This window comes from Boeremia exigua (genome assembly GCF_020726555.1).
Source record: "Boeremia exigua strain MPI-SDFR-AT-0100 chromosome Unknown C7974scaffold_3, whole genome shotgun sequence".
NCBI classification, from domain to species: Eukaryota; Fungi; Ascomycota; class Dothideomycetes; order Pleosporales; family Didymellaceae; genus Boeremia; species Boeremia exigua.
The window spans coordinates 820583-848519 of NW_025763520.1; the positions used below are offsets into that span (position 1 = coordinate 820583).

The following is a 27937-nucleotide window of genomic DNA, read 5'->3' on the forward strand; positions in this document are numbered from 1 at the left end:
AATCCGACTCGGTCGTATGGGGGGGAGAGCTCGGCCTGACGGGAGGGGTGACTTGGCAGCCACCGCCGTGTTATGATTTTGCGTGGTCGGCGTCTCGAGGCAGCAACATCCATTCTGACTACCAGTCGTGATTTTCCGTTCGTTGATTAGAGCTGCGCCCTGCAGCTGCGACACTTTCTGCAGGTTGTGGCCACGGACCGAAGAGAGCAGCACACGGCTGTCACCTTTTCGCTTTCCCGCAGTCTGCACCGGTAAGCTCTGCGTCGTGGAATGCTGCCCATCACTTGAGCACACTGGAAGCGATCTGGCGCGCGATCTGGCGCTTGCAGACCTGCAATGCGCAGTTGTCCATCTGCCAAAGTTGAGCTGTAGCTGCTGTCTTGGGTGCCACACAATATCCTTTGCACAACCAGTTCATGACGCCGTTCTCTGCTATGCTGTTCGCTCAGAACGCATGCATGGCGTGGGCTGCTCACATGCTGGCAGAAGTGCTCGCAATCAATCGAGACGGCATCAACCGCAACTCGTCGCCAGACCAGCGTGACCTACACGGTCTTGCGCTTGTACGTTGACAGTCTGCTGCCACCGGAGGCCTTGTTCATCTGCCGCCACTTTCGACTCGACTTCCTGCACTGGCCGCTCTCTCACCACCACGGCAGGCTATGGTCACGGGTGCGCATGTGTCTCTGTAGTTTTCCGCATGCGTGTATTATATAGCTATTCTGATTGGATGAGGGCCTGCTGGACTGCGAGGGTCGGAAGGAACACACACGGGCGCAGGGAGGGGCTCGACAATCCGTGTGGCTTGAGGCCTGCAAGGCTGTCCGACAGCGTTCCGCGGGTCACGGGTCACTCACGAGGCTAGCGCTTGGCGGCGCGAAAAGGCGGCGATTGCAGGGTCGTTGCAGCAGCACGATCATCACTGAGAAGACGCACATCAGCTGCGCATCTTTGGCTGCGTCGTGCGAGCAGCTCCATCTCGGACTTTTCACTCTTTGGTTTCGTTGCGTTCTGGGTCATCAGGCCGAAGGTCGCCTGCTGGTGGAGTTCTGACGCTCGGTCCGGTTGTGACACTCAGACTCCCGCGAACCTTCTGAAAGCTGCACCTACCCCAGTTCTGATGATATTCCCGCCTACATGGCTGGGTTGCGAAGGACCCAGGAAATAGACCAGTGGAGACCAGAGGAACCGTCACTCCGGGACAGGGACAGAAGTAGGGAGCGCCCGCGCGAGCGCATCCACGAACCACGAACGTCGTCGCCCGTGTCGCGCGCTGCGAGGGACACCTCCAGGCGGACACACGAGTCCGGCACGCAGCCTTCAGCTCCACACGCTCGAGAGCGGTCGCGCGCGAGGAGCCCGAGTCGGGACCGCACGCGTCGCCGCAGTCGCGGTGCCTCGAGGGACGATCGTTATCGAGCCTCGCGAAGAGAGCCCAGTGCGGACAGGGTTTCGCACCCACACCGGCACCACCACCGCACCCACCACGACACGACGCCATCCTCGAAGCGCCATCGCAGCCGCTCTGCATCTCCGCGAGACAGTCACAAGCGGACCAGACGGCACGGCAGCCGCAGCTCTGTGCGCTCGAGATCGAGGACGCGCCGCGCTGACTCGACGCATCGCTCGTCTGCCAGAGCCTACTCTCCACGTGCACCACGCCCAGATCGCGACCGCGCCTCCCGACGACCAACGCCCGACACATACGTCCCGCCGTCGTCGGCTCGTCGCCGCTCGCCGTCTACCGACTCCTACAGGCCGCTATCACATCGACCACGCAAACGGACTCCTTCACCTGTGAGGGGCTCCCGGCGTGCTCTCAGCCCTCGCCGATCTCCACCCAGGAAACCCGCCGATCGGGGCGACACTACCGCCTCAGAAAGGCAGCGCACGCGGCCCGCTAGCCGCGACCGGAGTCGTAGTCGTGGTCCTAGGCGCGCTAGGTCACCCTCTCCACATCGCCGACGGTCGCCTCCGTTGTCGAGGAGGTCCTCTCCACCAAGAGCACGGAACAGCAGGCCCTCGCCACGTAGAGATCGTTCTCCTCGAGGCTCAAGCCGCCGATCTAGGTCACCTGTTCCGTCGTCTCGGAACGACACTGTTAAGCCACCTCGTGCAGACCAGCCTGCCTCCAGACGGGACTCGCCCGCACCTGCATCTGGCGACAACTCTGACGCCTCTAACAGCAAGACTGACGACCCCAACATGAGGGGGGCTTACCATCAACAGGGACGTGGAGGTCCGGGCTACCAACACACCCCTCCTTATCCTGCACACAACCAATACTCTCCTCACAATCAGTCGCCTTACCATGGCAGTAGAGGTGGCTGGAACGGCCATCAATACTCCAACCAAGGGTAAGTCAATCAGCCCCTGATGACTCAAGTGTCGTCATTGACACGTAACAGATCTCCCGTACATGGCTACTCGCCGAACCAGTCGCCTTACCACCAGACGCAGAACTACTCACCGCAGTACCCTGGAAGCCAGTCATACCCACAGGGCGGTTATTCCAACGCATCGTATCGTGGTGGTCGTGGCACTCACTACAATGGCTCTGATCGCCGACCGTCAGGACCTGGTCCGCACGCTGCTTTTGGCCAAGGCGGCCGTGGTCGTGGCGCAGCGCCTACACAGTTCTCGAACCTGTCTTGGACTCCGGCATCTGGCACCAGAGGTGGCAGGCCTGCTACAGAGGCACCCCGCCCAAACCCTCCAGCGGCCCAACCAGCAGCAGAAGCGCCTTCTGTCGATGCGGATGATAATCCCTTCCGTCCATCGAAAGACTTGCGGGTTGAGGACGAGGGGCCGAAGGAAGACAAGAAGATGCCACCACCCGTGAAACGCACTGCTGTCACACCGACGCAACCGAAGTCTGGCTTCAGCTTTTCTCTGAAGACGAAGAATCCGGTACCTGTGGCCAGCAAGGCCAAAGCAGAGGAGCCCGAGAAGGTCGAGTCAGCATCGAAAGAGTCGCCACTCGAGCCTAAGAAAGACGTTGCGTCTCGCGATCGATATGCCTCCGATGTTCGAAACGACCGCGATCGCGATTATAAATACGACCGTGAGCGGGAGCGAGAGCGAGAGCGCGACTACCGAGAACGAGACCGGAGGTATGACTATCACGACCGGGCGCCGGCATACAGGGACCCTCGAGACAGAGATCCTCGCGACCTGCGAGATGTGCGAGACCCTCGAGACTCTCGAGACCCGTACTTTCGTGAGAGAGATAGGGACTACAGAGACCCCCGTGACAGGGACCTTCGCGACCCTAGAGATATTCGTGATGTGAGGGATCGTGATCGCGATCCGCGAGACTTGCGCGACCCTCGCGACCTCAGAGATTCACGAGATTCACGAGACGTCAGAGAACTTCGTGACGCGCGCGATCGTCGCGAACATTATCTGCCGCGACGACCAGACGACCGTCGACCGGAGCCACGTGTCGAGAATCGCATCGACAACCGTCAGGATCGCAGGGCACCCCCTGAGGTACCGAAGACTGTCATGGTCAAGCGGAAGCGGATCAAAGCTCGACCGACTCTGTCTGTGGATTTCGCAGCCTCTGATTCTGTCTACTACCGAAAGCCAGGTAATGAGTCGGTGGTTGGCTCAGGCACATACGGTAAGGTCTTTAAGGGCATCCATGTCTACACAAAGGACCAGGTTGCTCTCAAGAAGATCCGTATGGAAGGCGAACGTGATGGTGTAAGTACTGCACATCAAATCCGACTCTTACATACTGACTATGTCTAGTTCCCTGTCACCGCGATTCGAGAAGTCAAGCTACTCCAGTCTCTGAACCACGAGAACATTGTCAAGCTGCGCGAAGTCATGGTCGAGAAGAACGACTGCTACATGGTCTTCGAATATCTCTCGCACGATCTCACTGGTCTGCTCAACCACCCCACCTTCAAGCTGGAGCAGTCGCACAAGAAAGATCTGGCAAAGCAACTTTTTGAAGGCCTGGATTACCTCCACCGACGAGGCGTGTTACATCGCGATATCAAAGCTGCCAACATCTTGGTTTCCAACACCGGACAGCTGAAGCTGGCAGACTTTGGTCTCGCGAGGTTCTACGCCAAGCGAAGCAAGCTGGACTACACCAACCGCGTCATCACAATATGGTACCGTTCTCCAGAGCTGCTTCTCGGCGAAACGCAGTACGGCCCTGCCGTAGACATCTGGTCAGCAGCCTGTGTCCTGGTCGAAATATTCACTCGCCACGCCATCTTCCCTGGCGACGGCGGCGAAATCAACCAGTTGGACAAGATCTACAACATTCTTGGCACACCCACCAAAGAGGATTGGCCCGGCATAGTCGACATGCAATGGTTCAACCTCCTGCGCCCAACCGAACGCAAACCCGCCACCTTCGAAGACAAATACCGCGACCCGCCTCAGCCCTATGGCCTTCGAGCTCCTGCAAGCCATGTTTCTGTACGACCCCGCCGCGCGCCCAACCGCCGCAGACGTCCTCGAGCACCCCTTCTTCACCAGTGAGCAGCCGCCGTCGAAGCGCGCAGAGGCCCTGAAGGAACTCGAAGGCGACTGGCACGAGTTTGAGAGCAAGGCGCTGAGGAAGGAGAAGGAGAAGGCGGACAAAGAAGCGAGGCGTGTAGCACGGGAGGAGGGTAAAAAGGACGATTCGAAGCGGAGGGCAGATGCGACGGATAGTGAGAGGGAGGCGAAGAGGGTCAAGAGCGGGTAGGGTGTGCAGTGAGGAGCGGCGGGGACGGGTTATTGTACATGGGGATATATGTCGTAATGTCAGTAATGTCAGGATTCGAGCCATCTCCACGCGCCCATCTGTGACTCTGCAACACGCCTTCAAGCGCAAGGTGACACAGGCGTGAGAGCGACATCTCCATCCCCTCCACGAAGTCCACACCATCCGAAAACCCGCGCCCCGAAGCAGCCAGCACCTCCCACCCCACGCACCCACGGCACACCTTCCAACCAGCGTCACCCCCTCCCAGCACCCCCCTACCCAAACCCCAGCACCGCGCCATACCTACCCCCCGCTGTCTCGCGCCGGCCTCGCATGCTTCGCACGTCCCAGCTCTCGACCACGGCGACACGCCCCAGCACGCACATCACGCGGCGCGCTGCAAGACCGCACTTACACTCCTGCCCGCTGCCTCAGTCTCGCCGCCGCGCTCGCAACACCGCTAGCACGGTATCTGCGCGCGTCGACGGGGAGGGGTCTGGGACGGGGTCGTGCGGGCGGCACGAGGCGGGGTGGTGTGTGCTGCTGGATGTGCGTCCAGATGCGATGGGGGGGGGGGGGGGGGGGGGGTGCTGATGGAGGGGGTATGGGTGTTTGTGGGGCGAGGGTGCTTGGGTGCTAGTACGTGCATGGTGTATGTCACCTGCGACTGGAGGGTTTGGGTCTTTGGTGGGAAGGTGGGGGTGGTTTGTCAGGATCTGGGGGTTCAAGATGTGGAGGAGATGGGGGATGCTTGGAGAAATGGGACAGCGGAGTGAGGAATTGCATCTTGTCGATGATGGTGAGGATGAAGACGTGAGTACTACTGCTTGTTCCTGTCTGGCAAGCGCCTCTGACGAGGTTCTGAAGAGCTCGGGGTCAGTACGTAGTGCTGTGAAAGGCTAATGCTACGCCTAACTACGAACTCGGTAAGAAGCACATCAAGAACTAGACTGCTTCTTCAGTGTCCAGTGCGGTGTTGCACGAGCAAAGACGGCAACCTACGAGGAGCAGCTAGCAATAAGCATACATCACGAGTACCGCCGACAAACCCTCTCAGCAACCGGCTTAGAGCTATGCCGGCAAGTCCCTCTCACGACTTAGTCACACGGCGATTTACATGCCGCGCGGTTGTCGCCGCACTGCACTGCTGATCACTGCTAAATTAATCAGCACCACTTGCAGGCGATCTGCAGCATCATGAATGCGCTTCACGAGTCGTCTCGTACCCCAGACGACCTCAATTTTACCGTGCTCGTACATCACGGTGGCAATTGTGCGCGCCGAATGAAGATCGGCATGCATGACTCGCCGAGCGACCGATAGATCTCCAGGGTCTAGGGTCGAGCGCTGAATGACGAGTGCGGACGCGCTCGTGTCGGCGTGCATGAGTCGTATGTATATCGAGCAGGGAAGCGCTGGGAAGAGCGGTAAAGACGGCCTTTGTGTCGGCCTAAGACGCGAATGCTATGAAGTTATGTCTAGCAATTGGAATAGACGTTAGCGTTGAAACCGTGGCAGCGGTTACAGAGTCCTGTTTAGACATGCATGGCATGTGTGGCGTGTCTTGAATGTGAGATACTCTGGGGTCCAAGACATTGTCAGCCGTTGGACGCTAAGACCCTGACTGCATCTCGCCGCGTCATTGTAGACGCGCGTGAACTCTGAAGGCGCACTCTGATGCTTCGGAGTCATCGTGGGGGAATGCGAAGTCCGCAATGTCTGAGTTGATGCAAGGTTGGTCTGTAGGACGAGTTCTGTCAGCGACAGACCCTTGGATCTTGTGCCAGGCAGACACAATCGCTGGCGCGACTGACGGCCAACGCGGCTATACTAATGCTCATGAGTATTTACTGAGTCAACTGTCGTGTCTCGTTCTTTGAAGTGACATGCGTTTTGTAGTACAAACGGCTCCATGCCCGTGTAACATGACATCGCATCATCCGTCTTATCAGTCTCCAGTGCGACGTACGCACGAGGCTGGCAGCGCCTGTCATCGATTCAGCATGGTTGTCACACAGCTGTCGATCTAGTTCATCGAGCAGGTAAGCATTTAATGTCACACAGTGACTCCCATCCTCAGCGCTTGGAGGCGGCTTGGACAGAGCCGTCAGCGCTTGTGTATCGTAACATTGGCGCTTCGGTATGCAAACTTGCCTGATAAGCTGGAGGGTCCCGAAGGTGTGCGACTTGAAGCGGAGGCTGTCGGAGGCTACGGCTGCACGATCGTTCATTCTTACAGCTGAATTTTCCACGCGGAGTAAGTTTGGGCGTGGTTCTGGCCATGCCGGACATCTGACGTTCACAGAGGCTTCTGCAGACTTTTTGACCAGCTGCCGTATTCGGAAACCTTCGCTGCTCACGCTCATACGGCGGTGAAGCGTTTCGCGATCTTTAGTATTGCGTCCACGGTATCGGTAACTGTCCACTAACATTTCGCTACGTCTTTCAGGTTTTGGGACCAGCGGTATGTGGCTTGCGTAGCTGGAAAATCGAGCCTGCGCTTCTCAACAGCGTCAGGCACCGAAATGTGATTGGCTGCATTTTTTGTATTTTCGCAGAGGTCAAAGTTAATCGCAGTGCGTTGGACGTGGGCCGTCTTCTGGACCGTTCACGATTTTGACACTTGAGGGAGCGTGCCTGGATTACGTGTTGATGCCGCAGCTGTTGAAGCCCAACTCCACCGCACAACAGTCAGAGGCTTGCATCGCGCCCGGTGAGTGTGGATTCGTGGAGAGCTGGTTGCGCACTGCTCAGCGGCTTGCTGTTGTTTGGGACGTTGGGCTGCCCAGAAGTTGATCTCTCCACGGCTTGTTCTGCGTTGGGAGGCACAGCAGCGTACCTGAAGATCTCGAAGCGGTGGCATGCAGCCAGTTGCACCACGGATATCTGTGCAGGTGCCTTAGACCCGGCAACAGACCCGGAGCATCGAATTGTACCACCGTTGAGCTGATCAAAGCGAATGATGATGCAGCCACCTCGAAAATACCTTGTTTGTAAATCTTGCTGATAGGTCGATGAAGGGGAACCAGTGGGAGGGGAAATAATGGAAGGAGCCAAACTCCACTGCTGATTGGTACCATGGAAGGAACGCGTCAATCACCATGGCATTTTGAAACTCTGGAGGTGCCGATAGCGTACGCCAGACAGTGCGCCGTTCAGCTGAGGAAGGGAACTGACCGTTGTCAAACCTGAACGGTGGGTGTGACGCGATTGAGGCGATCGCACTCTCCCACTATCGATAGCATCCCGTGCCAAGAGCGCTATGAACCTATCATCGTCATTGTAGAGAGAAGGTTTAATAAGTTGCAAGATATATCGGCGAGGGTGGCCACCTGTCAAGCCAATAGCGGCTGCAAGGTGGCTCAGGAATTGACGGTGAAGGTGAAGAGGTTTCGGGACGCGCTGCGATTTTGCATACCTCGACACTACCACCTGGTGGTGTGTAGGGCATCAACACCTGAGTGGTCGGTAGTGCACGCTTGAGCAGTCGGGTGATGGCGGAGAGAAAAACAGGGCGTAGAGAACAAATGACACCGCAGCACTGCATCAAGGTATCCGTGCATCGTTGTATCTGTGGGGACCGGCGGAGGTGCCTACTCCAGGAATAGAGCAATGTCGCACAGTCTGCGAGATGGTAGTTGCAATGGTTGCCGCCTGGGTCGCCTCATAATTCGGGCTTCGGACTTGATGCGCTGCAAACAATACAACGTTCGTGGAGATATCGCCCAGCAGCGTCAGGTACAAGTCCGCAATCCTCGGCTGTGCACAAGCAGAACCAAGGGTTTTGCGCGTAAGCTGGCACGTGGCTATGGTAGCTGTCATATCGTTCGGGAGAGTTGCCACATTCCAGGGGAACTGCACCTTGACGAAGGGTCTACGAGGATCGCCAGCGACCTGACAGAACGGCAAAAGCGGAAAATCAAAAAGACGGTGACGGCAAGAGAAGATGGCCAGCGCTCAGAACGGGTCTCTCGCTCGGTTGTGGCGTGAGACCATTCTGCTTTGGCCGGCGTCTCCACAGATGCTAACTGCTATCGCGCTGCGTGAGGCAACTCGGCCTCTGGTTGGCCTACCCCTGAGCGCGCGGGCGGTCGACACTGAAGGCGGCTTGGTATGCTCGGGGACAAGATGAAAGGAGGGAGATCGCAAGCGCGTGCCGTCCGCTGGTGACATTGCCACTGCAACGCCGCCATCCCCTGGTGCGCAAACGGGCGGCGAACGGAGCTGCAGTTCGTCGCAGGGTCTTTGCACCACGAGGCGTGGTGTCAGAGCGAGTGTATGGAGGGCGCGCCGACGATGCTGCAGCTTTGCCGGCGACCAACCAGACAGGCCTTACACCACACCTCGCAGTGCAGCAGCTTGCACTAGCCGCAGCGAGGTGGATTGTTGCGCGATCGCTTAGGCGCAAATCTGCTGCCAGGGCGGACACGGCGCTTTTCGCACGCAACGCGAACTGGCTGACAGGGTGCAGCTTGCGGCCTCTGTCCTGGTGTGCACAGTTGCGGACTCTTGACATGACATGGAGGAGATTGCAATTAGCCTAGCGCACGTCTTCTCGGCTCACTGACGCTGAGCGCTGACTCCTGGGCTGCGCTTGCCCGCCTTAGGTGTTCCGTGCTAAGGGTTCGCGCGTTGTACTTGAAACTTCGATGGCAGGAGCGACCACCGACAGGGAAGGAGCCAGCGCACGGCCGGGAGTGCGTCTGCACTATATCTCCTCAGCGACCCCAGGAAGCGCAGTACTCTTGCCCGCTTACGAGTCGCCTACGTTCCTTACCAAACCCTGCTGCTGCTGAGTCCACGAGTGTGAGAGTTGTGTGTGACGAATCTTACTTTCTGCCTTGTGCTACAACAGCCACGCACCGCTGTTACCTCTGGTGCGAGAGCCTGCACGCCTAAGGTTTCATACCGCAGCACCCCGCCAGCCAACCGCTGCGCCAATACAATAATAATCTTCAGCCCTCCGTCTCTACCTGAGTTCCCCAGACATTTTGATTCTCCACCAGGAATCATGGCCAACACCATCGTGTCGACACAGCTGCCCCAGTGGAACTACGAGAAGCCTACCATCACAGCACGAACTGAGCGTTCTGGATCCGACAGCTCTGCTTCCAGCCCCAAATTGTGCAACGACGACCACGAGACATTGCGACTAGATACTGCCGCCACACAACCCGCCAAGAAGGGAAGCATTGCCCTCCAGGACCGCTACATGTCGAGCGAAGAGGATCTATCACCCGCTTGCGAGGACTCGGGCTCCGAGTCCGAGTATGATTACGACGATGCTGTCATCGAGGACCTGACCCAGCAATGCCATTCAGCGAAGAGGATGTCCGTGTCGAGATGGAACCAGGGAAAGAGCTGCGACACTGCCGTCAAGGTGTCGTATGCCTTCGTTGGCCGCCCTAAGGTCGTCGAACTCAATCTTGGTTCACCGGTGCTAGATCGTCCAATGTTCACACAACGGTCGGTGTCGCTAGCCAATCTACCAGCGGCTGTAAGCAAGCTGCAGAAGGTCGACCAAGTCCAGCGTCACTCGCTCAATGTCCTGCCTGCGTCCAGAGGCGCCCCGTCCCCACTCACACGACCAATCTCACCCCTCGCTATTGTCGAGCCTCGACGTCCGTCCACAAGCTACAGCCCTTCAAGCAAGACGAGCACACTGAACCTTGGCGATCTCACCTCCAAAGCTTCTTCCATCGAGACCGCGCCGTCCAGCCGCAGCGCATCGCCTATGGTTGCCGTCCCCGCACGTCCTGCAAGCGCAACACCAGAGGGTGCATCTTCCAGACGCTCATCAGTCTACATCCCCACAGGAGTCCGACCAGAATTGCAGCGCATCCAAACAACACAGACACAGTTCCGTCACTCTCACCAGATGCCACCATCGAAGCCCATGTCACCAGCAACCCACGCTTTCCTTAACACCGATCCCTTTGCGAAGCCACCTGCCTCGACCACTACAATCCCCGCGAATAAGCCTTCCACACACAGGCGTCTGCGCTCGATCTCGATGAAACTCTCCCTGGCAAGAATCGCCATCACTCCATCCAAGAAGAACAACAACAACGTCCCCGCTTCGCCCTACACACCCTCCACTCCCCAGACTGCGCCTATCGAGGCCTCCTCCGGGTTCGCGAGTCCAATGCCTAACAAGCTGCGCCGTGCCTCGACCATCCTGCGACCGAAGTCCCGTGGCGGAGAGGAGTCTAGAGGACCTTCGCCAGACATGGCACCGCCCCCAGTCCCCGTCCTGAACCGATCAAGCACCATGGGCCTCCTTCAGCGCCATCCGAGAATGGTCGCCCGCGGGGCCAATGAGCGCGAACCCACCCTCGTTATCCCTCCATTTACAGATATGGACATCAACCCTGTGGCGGGTGTCAAGAGCGGAAAACTGCGCAAGCGCAAGTCCCTGATGGATCTGCTCTAGAACGTTTCAACCCCACGACTCGCTTGTCTGTTTCGTTTCGAACCTGCACTACGCATGGACGCATAGATGACATTCATGCGCTACCCTGTCACCCTCACGTCACCTTCACGTCACCTCCGCACTGTACATGCCACTCTTCTCATCTCTCTGCTACAATACGACAGCGCTTCAACGTACGCGACCTGCATAATATCCGGCGTTTTATTGGGCGTTGATACCACCGCTTTGAGATCACGATGCCCGATTTGGGCACGTTCTGTTTGTTTTATATTACAGCTTGGCTTGCGAAGTGCTCGCAGCTTACACATCTGTCGCTATCGCATCTAGTATGCATTTCGTTGATCCTAGATCCGAAAAATCCCTTACTTATCACAATGGCGGCTGTCTTAATGAAGATTACTACGATATCCTATAGTATTGGTATTACTTAGTCCTAGCGCTGCACAACGCAGTCGCGGAATTGCAATCTACTATCTCACCACCTCACATCTGGGCTGAACGCATCTCGCCTGTGCAACGTTAATCTCTGCATCACCGTGATTCGCCACCCAAGCACGCTCATGCCAGAACGATTCACGGACCATAGTGCCATGGCAGTTGTAGATTAAACTCTACATCACGCATCCACTGCGAACTGACATGCGCTGACAGGCCGGAAACCCATGCCGTCTGTTATCCACCTACCTAGCCACAACTCCACTACCAACCTCCCAACCCACATCACGGCTCACAAACCCACACAATCTTCTTTTTGACTCCACAAATCCACAAGGGCATTTGTGAGGCCACTTTCTCACTTCCGACAATCGCATCTACTTTGGGAGCAGGGTCCCACGCTGCAGGGAAGTCAAGATAGGAAAGCAAGGGTCTCTGGATTCTAAGCAATGTGGGGTTTACCGCTCCCCTGCTCTTTTCGGTAAGACCCTGTACGTGTTGAAACACGTCGATATCACGCTGCATCAAGGTTTTCGTCGCGGCCTGCAGACAAGCTGAAGCGCGCGCGCAGCCAGCGCCGCACGACAACAGCTTGTGCGACCGCCGTGCTTTTCGCATGCCGACCACGTGTACTCCGCAGGCGCAGAAGCAATATCGCCTCTGTATTCACCCAGGCCAATCTGGGATATGCCGGTCGCAACCCGCCGTTAATTGAACCGCATATTGAGATACCCGCCAGACGGCACGATATCGCGATCTCGGTGGCTTGTCAACATCAGTTGGGTTTTTGCTCGAATCATGCATGCGGCTTTGCTTTCTGCCGTGGTCAGTGCTCCCGATGCTGTTGCTTGATGCGCGTCACAATCTGGAGTCTGCGAGAATAATTTCGACCAGGTCTATGTGAAACAAGCCACGATAAGAGCGCGGTAGCGAGGGGAACGTGCGGGACCAAGCACGGTGTGGAATGCGCGACTCGGGGAATTGTGTGCGCAGGGCATCAATTGGGACCGAGGGTTTGAGGCGCGAAGATGGAATGAGGTCTTTTCGTGGTGTTGAAGATCACCGGAGATTGAAACGATGTCGGATGCTCAAGTCACGTGAATGTGGTCCACTTATAGCACACACGGTCAGGGTAATTAGAGATACGAAAAGCGTGCTGTCATGTGTACCAGTTCGCTGGAATATACGTGTGTCGGTGTCCTTTAGCTGAATCTTCTCGCACAAGGTTTGAACCTCGGCCTGGAGTATGCCATGGAGTAAGCCATGGGGTGTGCCGACAAAACTCGGCCTTATCCACACCTTGGACCCTGAGACATCGGGTGTTCGCACAAAGATTGCGCGATAGTTCTATCGTATGACTGATGATCTCCAGCCGGCGATTTGTCTGAAGCATAGAAGAGCCGGGAAGAGCCGGGAAGAGCCGAAAGGCAGGATGAAGCAGGTCTTCTATGATTTGAGCGTAGGAGCAGTGCATTCCTGTGTATCCACTTTATGCTGTGCTGTGCTCTATAGCTTGCTCTTCAACTGCGATGTGCCTTCCCTCCCCACTCCCTCCAACACCTCATCCTTCGCAAATTGCTCGTAGTACTTCAAGCTTTCCGGGTTTGCCAATGTCCCACTCGGCTTAATGATCTTGCCAGACACAATTTGCTTAATTGGCAACTCTACCTTTTTCAGATTCACGGTCGTCTATGACGTATTAGCAGTCATCCCATAAGAAGCTCTGGCATCACCCACCGGAATATCCCATGTCTGAAACACGTATCTGGGCACATGTCTGCGACTTCGTTCGCTCGCGATCTTGTCCTTGATACGCTGCACCAGTTTTGGTTCGTATTCACAACCCTCATGCATCTTCAAAAATAGTATGACACTCTCGTCACTGTCCTGCGGTCGGCGCTGTCCCACGCAGATGCTGTCCGAAACCTCCGGGAAGTACGTCTCAATCACCGAGTATATCTCCGCAGAACCGAAACGCACGCCACTGGGGTTCAGCACTCCATCCGCACGGCCCAGGAACAGCACCTGCCCAGTCGCGGGGTGGATCTGAATGAAGTCACCGTGGGTCCAAACATGCGGAAAACGCGTATAGTAAGCGCTCTGGTAGCGCTCGCCGCTCTCATCGCCCCAGAAAAACACCGGCTGGTTAGGGAATGACGCAGTTGCAACAAGATCGCCTGGCTCGCCGTGCGGTACAGCCTTTCCAGGGCCGTCTTCAATGGTGCTGTCGAAGACCTCTAGTTTCGTGCCCAGACAAGGACCTTGACAGCCTCCGGTATAGACAGGCTCCAGCGGATTCTCAATGCCGAAGCAGCCAGCAAGATCAGTACCGCCGGAGATGTTGCGCAGATGGACCGTTACCGGGAAGCCGACGTCGTAGAACCACTCAAACTGGGAGTCTGACAAGACCATACCAGTAGTGCACAGAGAGCGCAGAGCTGACAGGTCGAAAAGGGTCTTGGGGACTATATTGTGTTTTTGAAGCTCCTGGAGGAAACGAGGTGATGTGCCGAAGTCAGTGACGCGTTGTTCCTCGAGAATCGACAGGAACTTTTCCGCTGAAGGAATGAAGGGAGATCCATCGTACAGTACAGATCGGCTGCCGAAGAGACAGCATTGTACGGAAACAAGATACATGATCCAGCCAGTCTGTTGAAACTTAGTAACTGTGTTTAGTTTGGTGTGGATACTTACTGTGGTGTACTGTAGCATCACGTTGTCGGGTCCCATCTCGCGGTGCAACCTACCTTCTTTTGTGACGCTGATCAAGACACCACCCGTGGAGTGCACGATGCACTTTGGCACACCGGTAGTGCCACTGGAGTATACAATCAAGAAAGGGTCTCTGAAAGCCACCCTCTCGAAAATCAATTTATCGTTGCCCTTCCCAGCCTTCACGAAGTCTTCGAGGGTAACGGTGCGCGGTACATCTTTCAGACCTGCTGGCTTCCCTGGAAAACGGGGTTGCGTCACGACCTCTTTGAACTCCGCCACATCTGCCATTCCCTCCACGATCTCCTTAATCTTCGGGCGCAGGTCCATACTCTTTCCGTTGTAGATGGCCCAGTCGTCGATGAAGACGTATGCAGGCTTCACCTGCAACAGTCGCTCCAAGATGCCTTTGGTGCCCATGTCTGTGCTACTGGAACTGAAGAGCCCACCCACGCTCACGATTGCCATGAACGTAATGAAGGTGTCGAAGCTGGTACTAGCAACAACGGCAACCCTATCGCCTTTCTTGACACCTTTTGCACGGAGAGCATTCGCGAGTATGGCAACTCTTCGCCTTAGTTCGCCCCACGACAAGTGACGAACCTCGGTGTTGCCCTCGCGCACCTCTGTCAAAGCGATCTTGGCGTCTTCTTTGTGTTCCGTTGTTCGGCGCGAGGGATCTGATGGAGACGCAGAAAACAGGATGTTTTCAGCGAAATTCAGTCTCGTGCCTTCGAACCACTGGGGGATGCTCTCCATAGGCTGCGATACGTCGACGACCTGCCATTTCGTCAGCCCGCAAGCTCACTCATCCCTGGAGTGAGGCAAAGACCTGATCAACAGGGTTCGGCCAGGATTAGACTTTGCGGGGGAAACATTGCAAGTCATCGAACCTTGACCTGTCCTCAGTCGATGCGTGTTCTCAAACGAAGTCATACGAACCTTTCTGTAACTTCCTTCGTAAATTAAACCGCTGGAGTTCCACGCGTCTTCCCAAAAGTCAGTGCGGTTGTCGCCCACACTCCAATCGTACAATTCGCGGAACGTCTAGAAGATATGAGTGAGTAAGTTTGACACTTATATTGAACTGTTTTATCTGGAGAAGCGTTTCAGTCATTCAATGGGGGTCCCTTCCTTCAGGAAGCTAGTACTGAGTCGCATCCTACGGGACGTGTTCAGCGCGCTTCGTAGACCACCCATGGCTGAACCAATCTGACGCTGAGTCTGCTGAGCGACTGTAATGCTTTTTCAGGTATGCTAACCCTCTCACAGTGTTGAGACACAAGATCGACTTACCTGCATGTTGAGTCCCCTCTTCTGGTTGGCTGACTGCATGAACTTCCACATCGCAGTGGACTTGGGATCTGGATGTTGCCATAGCTTTCGTGGAGTCGCTAAATCAGGTGCCATGTTGAAGGGCGAACTGAGTCTACGGTAGAATTCAATGATCGACTTCTATGTGGATTCGGTGTTGACGGTCCGGCAATTGCTCTGCGGGGACTCCGTTCGGATATGTGGTTCGGCTAGAGAACGACGTGGGAGAATCCTATGATACAAATGTATCAACTGAGGTGCAACGGAGCTTGAACGGATTTCCAGTGTGCAAGCTAAGTAGGTATATCAATTTCCAATGCGCACCGAGGTTATGACGTGCAATATGTTGCTGCCCGTGGGGTAGTAATACACGGAATTATTCCGAGAGCCGAACAGGAATGGAAGGTACAACCGACAAGCCATCACACACTGCAATCATTCTGCAATTGTTCTGCCATTATTACGAACTAACGAATCTACATCTAATCTCCATTGCTCAGGAAGAGTTACTGTTATCAGCACAAGAGAAAGCCGAGTCAATGGACCCGTCCTTATACGCATCCATGATCTGCACGATAACTCCGTACGTTCCTCCAACAGTCAAGAACGCCGAAATCAAGATCAAAACGATATGCAGTCCATACAGCGTCTTCTTCCACAGGTTGCCTCGCCAGTAGTCAGCGTGGTCATAAATCCACAGCCAGCCAGGTAGTCCAAGTGCGAGAGGCGCAAATGCGATACTGCCAGCCAACGAGAGCAGATAGTTGAAGATCGGTACTCCAGAAGCGATCAGGAAGCTGATGATGGTCATGGTCGCTACACATCCAAACCATGTTCCCCAGTGGACAGCAGTGTTGGCCTGTAGGTGCTTCGACTTTCGCAAAATGCGGACGAAGACATACTTCGCACTGACGTGGACGTAAAGTGCACCACTGACGCAGAGACCGATAAGACCCACACCATAGGCAATCTTCTTGACCATAGGTCCAGCACTGCCAAGGGACGGCGAGGCGACCCATTGGCCACAGTACTTGTAGACGACGAGGCTGAACGACAAGTATGCGGCTGTGACGATACCCATGCACACGTTGACTGCCTTGGCATATTCTCTCGGGTTTCGCATCTCGGACATGACTGGGAGGAAGGCTGATGTTCCGGCGCCGGAGCAGAAGATGGTAGATGCTGCGGTGATACCCGCAGCGAATGTTGGACTGGCGATGACGTTGTATCCGAATTCGTAATCTCCAGTTTGAGGTGCTGCAGCTGGACGATCAAGAGTTGTAACTCCGACGCTGTAAGTGTATCAGCCAAAGGTACTAGAGGTTCCGAGATTGGTTCAACTTACACCACGATAAAAACGGCGATGAAGACCGAAGCGAAGCCAGCCCATGTAATCCATGTAAGCTTCTCGAACCTTCGCACACTTGCACACAAACCGATCATCAGGGCCGCAATGATGGAGAAATAGTTTGTGCAGAGGGAGTGGTTCGACAGAGCGTTCAAAGCAGTTGAGACACCCACCATACCGGACGCTCCGACGATGATGAAAGCAACGAGAAACAGGATTCCAGATATCTCCTTGACGACTCTTCCGCCAACGAGCTGGCCCATGTCTGCGATACTGTGGCAACCAGGATGATTGGCCTTGAACTGTCCTTGTACGAGGGCGCACCAAGTGTTGAGGAATTGCCAGCCTAGCACATTGATTGCGCCTGGAAGGGCTCCTAGGGTGAACATGGCAGATGGGATAGTAAGAACACCAGTTGCGAAGATGACTGCGCGTCTCTGGTCAGCGTTGTCGAGGTCTCGGAACCAGCTTCACTTACGCTTCAGGAAGATCACAGACGAATGGATCCACGATACGGTACGGAAATCGACCAGACCCTCGCCTGTCCTGAAGACTTCGCCATCTTCAAGGTCGGCCTTGCCTACCTCGATGCTGTCGGTGCTGCTGTGTGTTGGCTGAATGACATCTTCGTGCTTCTCGTTCGACATGTTGAGCAGAGCGTTTCTTGATGCGACAATGATGGATGATGATCGATATCGAGGTGCTGTGGATGCTCATATATACCCGCTGCATCGGGACAGCGCAGATACGGCCCATGCCCTGATAGCACGCGGTCACAGAATCTGGGGTTGGTTGTGGGCCGAATGGGTTGGCCCCATATTATCGGGGTAGATAGCGGCAAGATAGTGAGCTTGGGCGCTTCTCCAACGTGCCAGGAGTCAGTTTTGGAGTTGTGCCGGCGAATACCCTTGCCCAGAAAACGGGAAACGTGGTGGTGGCTTGCCGATCGGACAGGGGCTTCCGGTCAGCGATATCAGACCCAATCTTGGTATCTTGGACGCAATACCACGCTCCATCATAGTAATGTCCAGATAACTCGTCCGGCAGGCACAAGACTGTGAAGGTGATGTTGCACGGCCTACCCAGCCCCGATGTCCCACGCTGCCCGGCAAGTTTGCCGAAATGACCACATCGGGCAGTTTGAGAGCCTCCGTCTTCTCCTGTGACAAAGTCTGGGCGTTTCGAGACCACTTTGACATATTTGTATTCTTCTGCAACTACAAGGGTTTCTCCTTCAACTTCAGTCCCGCTTCTGCCGGCAACAAGGCTCCCTCAGTCGGTGCATTCTTCTTCTTGAACTCGTCTGAAATCTCCTCCATCGTAACAAATTCCACACCTTCGTGCTTCATGAAGTGTTCAATCAGTCTGCAATAGTGTTAGGGTCTTCGAATCTCTAGTGTATCTTATATGCATACCTCTCGTGCATCAACAATAAATGCGGTCTCCCAGAAACGTCTGGGTGAATGGTGATCGGCTATCAATGTGCGTCAGCAAGCAGAAAAATCGATGTAGCAATTGCAGCCTTACGAAGATGAACTCATCATGCTCCCTGTAGAAGTAATCAAAGTGATCACGCCACAGATCTTCGGTGTCCCGTGCGTTGACAAAACCGTGGCTGTTGGGCGAACCCTTGATGAACATGTGAGGTGGTAGATCATCCAGATACCAGTTCGCAGGTATCTCGACCAAGCCCGTGTCCTGTCCCTTGACTAGTGGCTTCATCCATTCTTTGGCTTGTTTGCTGTAGTCAATCTTAGTCCAGGAGTCATCGGTCCTCAAGTAGTAAGCCTGGCAATCGTGATGGCTCATGCTGTGGTCGTATTCGATCCCGTATGACAGCAATAGCTCAGCACCCTCACGGCTCGTCTCCCACCTGTAAAATCGTGAGCTGAGTATCAACGTTCTAACAATGGTTCCTTACCAAGGCGCAACGCTTCCACGAGGAGGTTTCCCGGCGAAATCAGTGAGCATACGATATGTTTTGTCAAGAATATCTCGTTGCTGCTCTATAGTCATGTCTACAGGGTTTTCGTGGCTGTATCCATGCAATCCAATCTCGTGACCAGCGTCGCGCACTGCTGCCATGTCTTCGGGGAACGTCTCTAGGCTGTGACCAGGGATGAACCACGTTGTTTTGATGTTATACTGCCTTCGGTCAGATATATTCTCACAAATCGTCGCATATCATGCTACATACCTTCTTGAACATCTTCAAAAGCCGCTGTGTGCCTACTGTGCCGGCAAACATTCCGCGACTGATGTCGCTTGTGCTGTCTTCTCCGCCATATGAGCCCAACCATCCCGAAACAGCATCGACGTCAACACCGTACGAAATGAGAACGCGCTTCTTGCCCATTGTGATGTGGTGGTTTCTCACAAAGCAGGTGGGTTTTGGGTACAAAGGCTACTTTGGAAGTCGCGTGAATATGCTTGAATTTTACTCGAACGGTTGAGACGGCAAGCCTGGCTCTTATGACCATATCATCCAGCCATTGCGGGGAAGTTCGTTTTGCAATCATCTGAAGCCGACGGCGGCTTGACAGGCGTCATCGCGGACCAGGGTACTGCAAGCGCACTAGCGCTATCGTGACTCCAATTTGCTACTCCAATTCCCAAGACGGCCGAATTCAGCTCCACCATTGACACCACATCACGAGTGATTGGCAAAAGTAGGTATGTTATCTGTGGTATCGTTGCAGCATATCCCACATCACCTGTATCATCCACCACCATGGTTGCGCAAATGAAGGCTGCTCAGATTTCAGAGGTAGCGTGACGTCATTGACGCAACAGGAAGGCATCTCTGACCTTTCATGCAGTTCGATAAGCCATACCAGCTCTGCGAGAGACCCTTACCTACATGCGGCGAGAATGACCTCCTCGTGCAGGTATACGCAGCTGGTTTCTGTCACTCAGATCTCCAGGTCTTGCAGGGGCAATTTCCAGCTAGCTTGCCAATGATCCCGTCTCATGAGCCAGCTGGCAAGATCGTGGTAGTCGGCTCCCAAGTGCAGGGCAACTGGAAGATCGGTGATCGTGTTGGAGTCCTGAATTTCAAAAACGCGTGTCGGCAATGTGTCGGGTGCCAACAGCATATGAGAAGGTCTTCAGGCACACGTTCCGATCCTCGGTTCTGTGAGAAGAGACAGATGGCAGGCTTCAAGCATGATGGTGCTTTTGCAGAGTACATGTTAGCCGATCCAGAGACCACTGTCCATCTGCCAGAAGGCGTTTCATTCGAGCAAGGGGCTCCTCTAATGTGTGCAGGAGTACGTGAATCTCTCACGAAATGTACGCTTCAACACTGACCACATCAGGCTACCGCCTGGGGCGCTCTACGAAAGCTGAAACCAGAGGTTAAAGATGGTGAAGCGGTCGCTGTTGTAGGTATTGGAGGCGTTGGCCACCTGGCAGTACAATTTGCCAAAGCAATGGGCTTCCGCACCGTAGCAATCGACAACCGCGAAGAAGGCCGACAACTGGCTCAAGAAGTCGCCGACCATCTCAAGCCGGATCTTGTGGTTGATTCAACAGCGATCGATGCAGATGATAGAATTCTGGAATTTACTTCTGGCGAAGGTCTCGCTGGCGTGGTGGTCTGCACTGACTCCATCGCGGCAAATGCGTGGAGTCTTCAACAGCTAGGTAACAGAGGCGTAATGGTACCATTGGGACTTCCAAAGGACAAGTGGCAATTTGATTCTGAGGCCATGGTGTTCAGAGAGCTCATCATCAAGGGTAGTTATGTCTCAAGTGCAGAGGAAGCGGAGCTGATGTTCAAGGTTGTTGCGGAGCATCAGATCTCGTCACATCTTACTGTCTTGGAATTTGACCAGATACCCACTCTTGTTGACAGATATTTGCAGAAGTCGATGAAAGGTAGACTGGTCATTCAAATAGCCCAATAAACTCAACCATTCTTCGAAGTCACAATACGGATCGAATCTTGAAAGCTTATATTATGTATGTCTCGCATCGCCGTTCAGAGGCTAAGTTTGATCCATGCGTTCATAGCTTCGGCGGTACTAACACACTACTGGCATCGTTCCTCCCGACACTCTTCCAGTCAATTGCTGACTCCCATGCAAGACCTGCGTCCAAGATCTTCTGCTCCTGCCATAATCCACCGACGAGCTGCATTCCAACGGGAAGTAGCACACTGGTGTCCTCCTTTGCAGGTGCGAAGCCGACAGGAAGAGATAATGCTGGGTGCCCCGTAACATCGAAAATAGCTGTGTTTGTCGTAATACCCATGCTTGGCTTGAGAGCCTCCATTGGTGAGTCCCCTCGCTTCCAGTCGACGTTCGCAGGAGCAACGAATGGCGTCGTCGGCATTACGATTAGATCGTAGTCTTCGAATAGTTTCTCGTACGCATCTCTCATTTGCTGCGCGATATTCATAGTTTTGACGTAGAGCCCAGGATAGTTCTGCATCAGAGAAAGCCCGTTAATCATGGTGTTCTTCGTCGAAGGGAAAAGCCTTTGGAAGGTGTCGTTCGTCCATGGCTGACGTGCTGCTTCGTATTTCGTTGAAAAGAGTCCTCGTCTCCCATGTGCGTAACCCATCATCCCAAGTGTACCCGCAATGCGTTGCTGAATCGTCCAGACTGCTGGTCCTTCCAGATGCAAAGGCAATGATACTTCTTGAACAGTTGCACCTAGCTGTTCAAAACCTTTAACAGCATCAAGTACTATGGCCTTGACATTGGTGTCAACTAGGCGATGTTTGAAACCTTCTGTCAAGACTCCAATTTTCATCCCTGCGACAGAAGCTTTAAGACTCTTCGCATACTGTGTAGATCCATGCAGCGGAGCGCCAAGTGTCTTGTCGTCAAAATCGTCTCTTCCACTGATGGCATCCATACATAACGCAACATCCTTCACGTTCCGGGCAATGGGTCCAGCATGATCGTTGACAGAATCACCACTGGAAATGCCGGTATATGGAACCAGGCCATGTGTAGGTTTCAGACCAACACCTGTAACATAAGGTCAGTTCAATCCTTGCAATAAAAATTATTGTCGGGTACTTACATCCACAGAAAGACGAAGGTACCCTAATGCTGCCTCCTTGATCGGCTCCAATAGCAATGTCGACCAAGCCGCCTCCAACAACAGCTGACCCGCCAGAAGTACTACCGCCAGCCGAGTAACCTTGAGCGTAAGGGTTGTGGACCGTCCCTTGAGCGCTCGTAAAAGAAGACGTAGAGTTGCAGAAGTTTTCGCAGATTGTAGTTCCGACGACGTCTGCACCAGCTTCGTACGCCCTCCTGACTACCGTGGCGTCAGCTTCGGGTGTCCATGCTGGAATTGCATCTGTGCCGAAGAACTGAGGTACTCCAGCAACTGCAATATTATCTTTCAGGCAAACAGTCTTTCCACTCAAGACACCACCATTGGGATTTCCTCTGATCAAAAACTTATGCGCCCAGGCATTACCATAATCTTGCTCATCTTCGGAAGGACGATACAGCTGCTCACGAGGGTATGTCTTGGTATCTGGTCTGATGACATAGTCTGGAAGCTCGAGAATGTGTTCAGCAACATCGTGCACGGCTGCTAAAAGTTGCCGGTATTCACTTGACTCCTCCGATGCGATGCCGTGGTCAATTCCGATATTGCTCAATAGTAACTCTGCTTCCCCTTCGGCAACAAGATCCTCACTTTAGTTGCGGTTAGCAAATATATAGCGCAAACGATGATTACAACGGACCTTATCGGGGAGTCAAAGAACACAGACATGATGGAGAGCCTCCGGATTGTATAATTGATTGCAACGTGCCTCACAGGACTACACGTCTAATGAGAAGTACTCTACCATAGTACGAAGATATAGCCTACTAAGCGAAGACCGTATTACGTACCTGCATTCTATGTCCGAGTCTAGGATCATTGTGGGTCGACCGGGCCGATCTCTCCAAGACAGCTCCAACTGACCCCAACGCTAGCAAATGCGGAGACACGGGCTTATGGCACTCTCCAAGACGGCCCGTCTGATTCATGCCCTCTTATATGTGGCGTATTCAATTACCAGATTGGCAGATCTGATCTAAGCAAACATGCTAGGGGTCATGCACTGATCTGTCGTCTTCACACGTCGAATTAAGCCCGAATGTCTTTTCAAGATACCGAGTCTGGTTGCATGAACTTTCAATTAATTGTGTAGCCACCATCGACGACCAGTGCATGCCCTTGAATGAAAGACGCGTCGGTCGAGCACAGGAATAATACGGCATTTGCTACCTCATCTGGCGTACCCATCCGCTTCATGGGGGCTATGTTGATAGCCGGCTTCAGTGCTTCAACCATCTCAGGAGAAGTCGTTGTCATTGGAGTTTCAATGACACCTGGACAGACACAATTTACCCTAATATCGTCGTCTGAGTAGTCAATGGCGTTCGCGCGTGTCATGTTGATGATAGCAGCCTTTGAAGCACAGTAGGCAGCTGTTCTGTCATCAGCTTGGACGTTGCTGTGTGCAGATTTGAGACTCACCCGCGCCAGGTCTTGAAACGATACCTAGTTGACTCGCAATGTTCACGATAGAACCTCGTTGTCCAGGCTGCTCTGACAAAGGTCCTTGGTTTAACATATTCCTGAGTTGAGCACGCGAACTCAACCAAGAGCCTCTATAGTTGATGTTGTTCAGTCGATCGAAAGCATCCATTGTCATATCCACGGCTTTCACTGGCTTGCCTCCAAGAACCCCAGCGCAGTTTACCGCGTAGTCGAGTCTCGAGAACTTCGAAGCCACTTCATCTGTGAATGAGTTTACAAACCCTTCATCTGCAATATCTCCTGCTTTGTCAAACACTTGAATCGATGAATCTATCGATAGAATGGCATCTTTGGTCTGCCTTAGTGTGTCCGGGTTGATATCTGTGATTGCAATCTTCGTGCTCCCGGATCGCGCAAAGCCTTTCGCAACTGCAGCGCCAATGCCTTCAATCATTAGCAAGAGAGTTCCCAGTAAACAATTTGAAGCAGGTACCTGTTCCGCCTGCGCCAGTGATGATAGCTACACCTGGCAATTTTCTCAAGATCGATGTCATAGCTGTAAGGTCAACTGAACGACTCGAGTGTTTCCAAGATAATTTTGGTTATTCCAAAAGACATTGCGAGAAGCTTTGGTAAGGGAGATATCAGCATGACGCTCGCGGCAACGTGATCTCCGCCCCGCACGTTGTTGGAGTAGGCGCGCCGTTATCTCGGCTGCAGAATTGGAGTAAGTCTATCTTGACCCCGAAGTCGCTCGGAGATCCAACCGATGAAACGGCGGACCCGCACTGCAACTCCACAAACCTCCAACACCTCCACAACAACAACATGCTCCAAGAACCCAAGCACAAATGCACAGACATCCTCACATTTGCAGTCACTGCTCGCGGAGTTTCAAACGCACGGAGCATCTGACTCGGCACCTCCGCACACGTACGTTGCCCAGATCCGTTCGACCCGCTTCTAAGAAGGGTATCACATCACGAATGCGAGGTGTGGTTCGCTTGTAAGGCGAGATTTCTCACCTGGACAAATGAACAACGCTGGATTTTTCGTGGAAACTGCAACCTTTAGCATCATGTTACAGATTCCGAGGACTGCACTGTCCCAGGAATGCAATAGTTGCTGATGACTGACTGATCACTTAGATACAAGAGATAAGCCCTACAAGTGCTCTTGTGGATCAGCTTTCACACGACGTGATCTACTCACGCGGCACTGGCGTATTGCACAGCACGAAGGAGATGCTTCCACGATAGCATCAACATCCTCTTCGGAGACCAGACGCGATGCGCAGCAACACGATGTAGCCAATACACAACAGGCTACCGTCAATGGATTGATGACCAACAACAACTCTGAGCTTGATAGCTCTCATTTGCTGCATCAGCCAAGGATGGAATACCCTACCCCCGGACCGAACCTGCATCATGATCAGATTCCACTCATAAATCAAGGTATTTGAGAACTCGCATTGTATGTCCCACAGCAGCTAATCAATGCAACAGGGGCTCAACCCCAGTCTTACCATGATGAGGGATTCCAAGACTTCCGCGACTTTGTCAATTTTATCGATGGCGTTGGGCTGTCAGCGCAATGGTCGCCTGAGTTCGGGTTCGATTGGCTACAAAGCGATCAGCAGCCACAACAGCAGCAGCAGCAACAGCAGCAGCAACAGCAACAACCCCAACATCATGAGTCAGCAAGACAATCGCACGAGCCCGAGACGGCTTATACACCTGAGCCTGAGGATATTGGGACGCCCTTCAGCACATGGTTACCTTCAGCGCCAGCTGATGATCAAGTTCATCTTCGATCTCATTCAGGCGATGGTACGTAGGACTTTTCGCAGCATTTTTCATCGCAAAAAGAGCCTCATACAGTATCATGAGCAATGCTGAAGGTTAATGTCTGGAAGAGGGAAAAATTATCGCGGCATTGCATACCAGAGACACCCAATGCTGGTCCGCAGACCGTACTTACAGGATACAAAGAACATGCTGACACAGAAGTACCAGATGTCCGGGAAAAGCGAAGTCGCAGCGGGACATACAACGTAACAGACGAGCATCGAAACTTCCTGGTATCGCTGCTGAGTAGCTTTTCTGCCCCAATCTCCGGGTTCGAGATACCCTCACGCCACACGCTGACACGATATATCACGGCGTTCTTTGGAGGATTCCATAGCCATTTCCCCTATATTCACAGATCGACATTTCAGCCCTCATGCTCTCCTCTCGAGCTTACACTCTCGATGGCTGCAGCAGGAGCTCAGTACTGTTTCGAGAAGAGGAGCTCTGAACGACTTTTTCGAGTAGCAAAAGCCATGGTGTTTGAAAGATTGAGACAAGAAGAGAAATACTTTGGGCCTCAAACACTTGCGTCGATTGCCTCGAACAATGTGTACACGCCTGAAGCCGAGGTCCCAATGCGACGCATCGGACCCTGGAGCCCTCTCGACCTGGCTAAGACGCTTCTTACTCTTGTCGGCTTTGCAACCTGGGAAAGAAAAGACTTGCTTCAACAAGCATTCTGCCTGCGTGGTCTACTCGTGCAGACTCTACGGGACATTGGTCTCCGTGAGGAGAGTGTCAATAGCAACGGGTCCACCTCCAGGTCTGCGATGTGGGATCAATGGGTTCAGTTGGAATCTGCTCGGCGCACGAAGCTTGTGGCTTTCTGCTACATCAATGTTCACAGCATCGCGTACAACGTGCATCCTCTATTATGGAGCAGCGAGTTGCACCTGAGACTGCCTTGCTGCACAGCATATTGGCAGGCCACAAGTGCTGCACAGTGGTCAGCCTTGCGAAGAGACAACAAAGAAGATCAGATGCCATTTCAGCAAGCACTTTCGGTACTACTCCAAAGTCCCACGGGAACCGAGACTGTTCATCCCATTCCGAGTCCTATCGGCAATTACATCCTGCTACACGCATTGTTACAGCGCATACATGTTGTACGCGAGCTGTCTTTTCCGCTGACCCCGTCCACAACGATATCGGCATCCGAACTTCAAACTATTAGTCGCGCCCTTCGCTCATGGACTTCACTGTGGCAGCAGACCCCGGAATCGATACTCGATCCCAACAATGAGAGCGGACCGATACCGTTCACATCGAGCGCGTTACTAGTCGTAGCTTACGTGCGATTGTCTCTCGACATCGGACAGCATCGCCATCTGGAGACCCGCGATCCCCATGCGATTGCTGCTGGACTTGCGCAACTGCCGGATATCGAGCGCAATGACAATCTCCTCTCGGCACTGCTGTACTCAACGCACGCGTTGAGTATTCCAGTGAGACTGGGCATCGATAGAGTGGCAAGGAGTCAAGCCTTCTTCTGGAGTGTTCAGCATGCTATCTCGAGTTTTGAATGTGCTATATTTCTGGGAAAGTGGCTATGCTCACTTCCGAGCCCACTGCAGGAAGATTCTTTATCCCGTAAGTGTGATTTTCGTTATTCCGGAGATGATCTCGGGCTACTGCAACCATAGTTACCATTGAGGGTCATTTGTTGGCTCAGACCTGTGGCCAATACCTTCGCGATCACATGCTGACCGTTTCAGGTTCGGAGCATCGCATCCTCCATTGGGTCATATGCATAATCAAAGAGGCATACGCAGTGGTAGACTTTGAGGAAACGGAAGGGATTGAAAGCGAAATAGCAGTCCCAGAGGCCCCTTTTGCCCTCGGTCTAGCAGTGTTGAACATATGGTGCCGCTTCTTCAGAGGCAATACTCAGTGGCAATTCGTAGTGAACCTGGGGATAAGCCTGGAGATATATATGAAGTCGCTGGCTACAGTCACTTCCTGAACTAGCTCTCACGATTGATGCACACACTCTGAGCACATTGATGCAATTGCTTCCGCATGTGACTGCTTCTAGGCTGTAGCAGAGGCATATCGTGTTCGTAACAACGCGCTTATGCCTGTACGGTAGACGCGTACTTTCCCGCCCTTTAGACGCGTGCACCATCTAGTGGGGCGCGCTGAACCCTGAACATTAGTTCCTTCCTCAACTTTGGTCAATAATCTCATGGTTCCATTTCCGGAGTTGTCGTTTCAATTCCAGGAGACGCGTAAGCACCAATACTGTGCTCCGAGTCCATATCATATAGATGATTGCAGGTGTCAATTGTGCAACTAAGTATAGCGTTCTAGATGTCAATTGCACCGCTGCTACATCTTGCGGAGTATTCTGTAGCCGCCAATGGTTATTATGCATGCTCGGAAGAGTTCTCCAACGATCCTGAGGATGACATCGGAACAATTGACGAGACGGAGATGAATTCTCGCATACCATACGCTTCAGGTTCCCACAGTCCAAAAACAGCTTTCCGATACCTCATCCATGGTTGTCATATTCCCAACGCTGGAGGTTCCAGAGAAATATATTCAAATATAGATCTTGCCATGCATCTACGAGCTTCTATGGGGCTGCGGCAGTAGGAAGAGGGTCTGCAATTAATCGCCTAAACTGTTCC

General features: G+C 53.6%; 10 protein-coding genes across 10 annotated transcripts; 4 read left to right on the forward strand and 6 right to left on the reverse strand.

The window, feature by feature from the left end:
- The first annotated feature begins 1001 nt into the window (after positions 1-1001).
- Positions 1002-4600, forward strand: C7974DRAFT_124668 (uncharacterized protein). The gene is made up of 3 exons (XM_046135229.1): positions 1002-2357; positions 2409-3708; positions 3757-4600. Exons 1-3 carry the CDS (start codon positions 1138-1140, stop codon positions 4501-4503), a joined length of 3267 nt encoding a protein of 1088 aa, XP_046000026.1. The 5' UTR covers positions 1002-1137; the 3' UTR covers positions 4504-4600.
- Positions 4601-7161: 2561 nt separating this feature from the next.
- Positions 7162-7898, reverse strand: C7974DRAFT_124705 (uncharacterized protein). The gene is made up of 2 exons (XM_046135230.1): positions 7551-7898; positions 7162-7492 (listed from the first exon to the last, which is right to left on the reverse strand). The coding sequence occupies exons 1-2, from the start codon at positions 7789-7791 to the stop codon at positions 7320-7322; spliced, it is 414 nt and encodes a 137-aa protein (XP_046000027.1). The 5' UTR covers positions 7792-7898; the 3' UTR covers positions 7162-7319.
- A 1476-nt stretch (positions 7899-9374) lies between these two features.
- C7974DRAFT_387689 (uncharacterized protein) lies at positions 9375-11636 on the forward strand. Its single transcript, XM_046141196.1, has one exon. It carries the CDS (start codon positions 9723-9725, stop codon positions 11142-11144), a length of 1422 nt encoding a protein of 473 aa, XP_046000028.1. The 5' UTR covers positions 9375-9722; the 3' UTR covers positions 11145-11636.
- A 1002-nt stretch (positions 11637-12638) lies between these two features.
- Positions 12639-15638, reverse strand: C7974DRAFT_431693 (acetyl-coenzyme A synthetase; the record flags this gene model as incomplete). The annotated part of the gene is made up of 7 exons (XM_046144798.1): positions 12639-12690; positions 13138-13268; positions 13317-14228; positions 14274-14727; positions 14881-15071; positions 15234-15338; positions 15588-15638. The coding sequence occupies 7 exons, from the start codon at positions 15636-15638 to the stop codon at positions 12639-12641; spliced, it is 1896 nt and encodes a 631-aa protein (XP_046000029.1).
- A 408-nt stretch (positions 15639-16046) lies between these two features.
- Positions 16047-17996, reverse strand: C7974DRAFT_387699 (transmembrane amino acid transporter protein-domain-containing protein). The gene is made up of 3 exons (XM_046141197.1): positions 17432-17996; positions 16951-17380; positions 16047-16897 (listed from the first exon to the last, which is right to left on the reverse strand). The coding sequence occupies exons 1-3, from the start codon at positions 17598-17600 to the stop codon at positions 16102-16104; spliced, it is 1395 nt and encodes a 464-aa protein (XP_046000030.1). The 5' UTR covers positions 17601-17996; the 3' UTR covers positions 16047-16101.
- A 12-nt stretch (positions 17997-18008) lies between these two features.
- Positions 18009-19570, reverse strand: C7974DRAFT_387701 (polysaccharide deacetylase family protein). The gene is made up of 5 exons (XM_046141198.1): positions 19151-19570; positions 18875-19098; positions 18481-18826; positions 18369-18427; positions 18009-18318 (listed from the first exon to the last, which is right to left on the reverse strand). The coding sequence occupies exons 1-5, from the start codon at positions 19307-19309 to the stop codon at positions 18171-18173; spliced, it is 936 nt and encodes a 311-aa protein (XP_046000031.1). The 5' UTR covers positions 19310-19570; the 3' UTR covers positions 18009-18170.
- A 1-nt stretch (position 19571) lies between these two features.
- C7974DRAFT_387702 (chaperonin 10-like protein) lies at positions 19572-20880 on the forward strand. The gene is made up of 3 exons (XM_046141199.1): positions 19572-19720; positions 19773-20222; positions 20271-20880. Exons 1-3 carry the CDS (start codon positions 19685-19687, stop codon positions 20859-20861), a joined length of 1077 nt encoding a protein of 358 aa, XP_046000032.1. The 5' UTR covers positions 19572-19684; the 3' UTR covers positions 20862-20880.
- An 81-nt stretch (positions 20881-20961) lies between these two features.
- Positions 20962-22735, reverse strand: C7974DRAFT_353216 (amidase; the record flags this gene model as incomplete). Its single annotated transcript, XM_046139533.1, has 4 exons — positions 22667-22735; positions 21988-22616; positions 21882-21932; positions 20962-21713 (listed from the first exon to the last, which is right to left on the reverse strand). The coding sequence occupies exons 1-4, from the start codon at positions 22693-22695 to the stop codon at positions 20962-20964; spliced, it is 1461 nt and encodes a 486-aa protein (XP_046000033.1). The 5' UTR covers positions 22696-22735.
- Positions 22736-23103: 368 nt separating this feature from the next.
- C7974DRAFT_329947 (short-chain dehydrogenase/reductase-like protein SDR) lies at positions 23104-24140 on the reverse strand (the record flags this gene model as incomplete). Its single annotated transcript, XM_046139070.1, has 3 exons — positions 23945-24140; positions 23449-23895; positions 23104-23399 (listed from the first exon to the last, which is right to left on the reverse strand). The coding sequence occupies exons 1-3, from the start codon at positions 24003-24005 to the stop codon at positions 23104-23106; spliced, it is 804 nt and encodes a 267-aa protein (XP_046000034.1). The 5' UTR covers positions 24006-24140.
- A 121-nt stretch (positions 24141-24261) lies between these two features.
- On the forward strand, positions 24262-27286 carry C7974DRAFT_387708 (C2H2 transcription factor-like protein). The gene is made up of 5 exons (XM_046141200.1): positions 24262-24384; positions 24600-24908; positions 24960-25283; positions 25470-26894; positions 27020-27286. The coding sequence occupies exons 1-5, from the start codon at positions 24303-24305 to the stop codon at positions 27265-27267; spliced, it is 2388 nt and encodes a 795-aa protein (XP_046000035.1). The 5' UTR covers positions 24262-24302; the 3' UTR covers positions 27268-27286.
- The last annotated feature ends 651 nt before the right edge of the window (positions 27287-27937 follow it).

Coding starts and splice junctions, on each gene's coding strand:
- C7974DRAFT_124668 (XM_046135229.1), top strand. CDS start 1,138: ATGGCTGGGTTGCGAAGGACCCAGGAAATAGACCAGTGGAGACCAGAG. Junction 2,358..2,408: donor CATCAATACTCCAACCAAGG/GTAAGTCAATCA, acceptor GACACGTAACAG/ATCTCCCGTACATGGCTACT. Junction 3,709..3,756: donor TGGAAGGCGAACGTGATGGT/GTAAGTACTGCA, acceptor GACTATGTCTAG/TTCCCTGTCACCGCGATTCG.
- C7974DRAFT_124705 (XM_046135230.1), bottom strand. CDS start 7,791: ATGGTACCAATCAGCAGTGGAGTTTGGCTCCTTCCATTATTTCCCCTC. Junction 7,493..7,550: donor CACCGCTTCGAGATCTTCAG/GTACGCTGCTGT, acceptor ACTTCTGGGCAG/CCCAACGTCCCAAACAACAG.
- C7974DRAFT_387689 (XM_046141196.1), top strand. CDS start 9,723: ATGGCCAACACCATCGTGTCGACACAGCTGCCCCAGTGGAACTACGAG.
- C7974DRAFT_387699 (XM_046141197.1), bottom strand. CDS start 17,600: ATGTCGAACGAGAAGCACGAAGATGTCATTCAGCCAACACACAGCAGC. Junction 17,381..17,431: donor GTCTGTGATCTTCCTGAAGC/GTAAGTGAAGCT, acceptor AGAGACGCGCAG/TCATCTTCGCAACTGGTGTT. Junction 16,898..16,950: donor ATCGCCGTTTTTATCGTGGT/GTAAGTTGAACC, acceptor ATACACTTACAG/CGTCGGAGTTACAACTCTTG.
- C7974DRAFT_387701 (XM_046141198.1), bottom strand. CDS start 19,309: ATGGGCAAGAAGCGCGTTCTCATTTCGTACGGTGTTGACGTCGATGCT. Junction 19,099..19,150: donor TTTTGAAGATGTTCAAGAAG/GTATGTAGCATG, acceptor GACCGAAGGCAG/TATAACATCAAAACAACGTG. Junction 18,827..18,874: donor CGTGGAAGCGTTGCGCCTTG/GTAAGGAACCAT, acceptor ACGATTTTACAG/GTGGGAGACGAGCCGTGAGG.
- C7974DRAFT_387702 (XM_046141199.1), top strand. CDS start 19,685: ATGGTTGCGCAAATGAAGGCTGCTCAGATTTCAGAG. Junction 19,721..19,772: donor AGGCTGCTCAGATTTCAGAG/GTAGCGTGACGT, acceptor CCTTTCATGCAG/TTCGATAAGCCATACCAGCT. Junction 20,223..20,270: donor CTCCTCTAATGTGTGCAGGA/GTACGTGAATCT, acceptor TGACCACATCAG/GCTACCGCCTGGGGCGCTCT.
- C7974DRAFT_387708 (XM_046141200.1), top strand. CDS start 24,303: ATGCACAGACATCCTCACATTTGCAGTCACTGCTCGCGGAGTTTCAAA. Junction 24,385..24,599: donor GACTCGGCACCTCCGCACAC/GTACGTTGCCCA, acceptor CTGATCACTTAG/ATACAAGAGATAAGCCCTAC. Junction 26,895..27,019: donor GCAGGAAGATTCTTTATCCC/GTAAGTGTGATT, acceptor TGACCGTTTCAG/GTTCGGAGCATCGCATCCTC.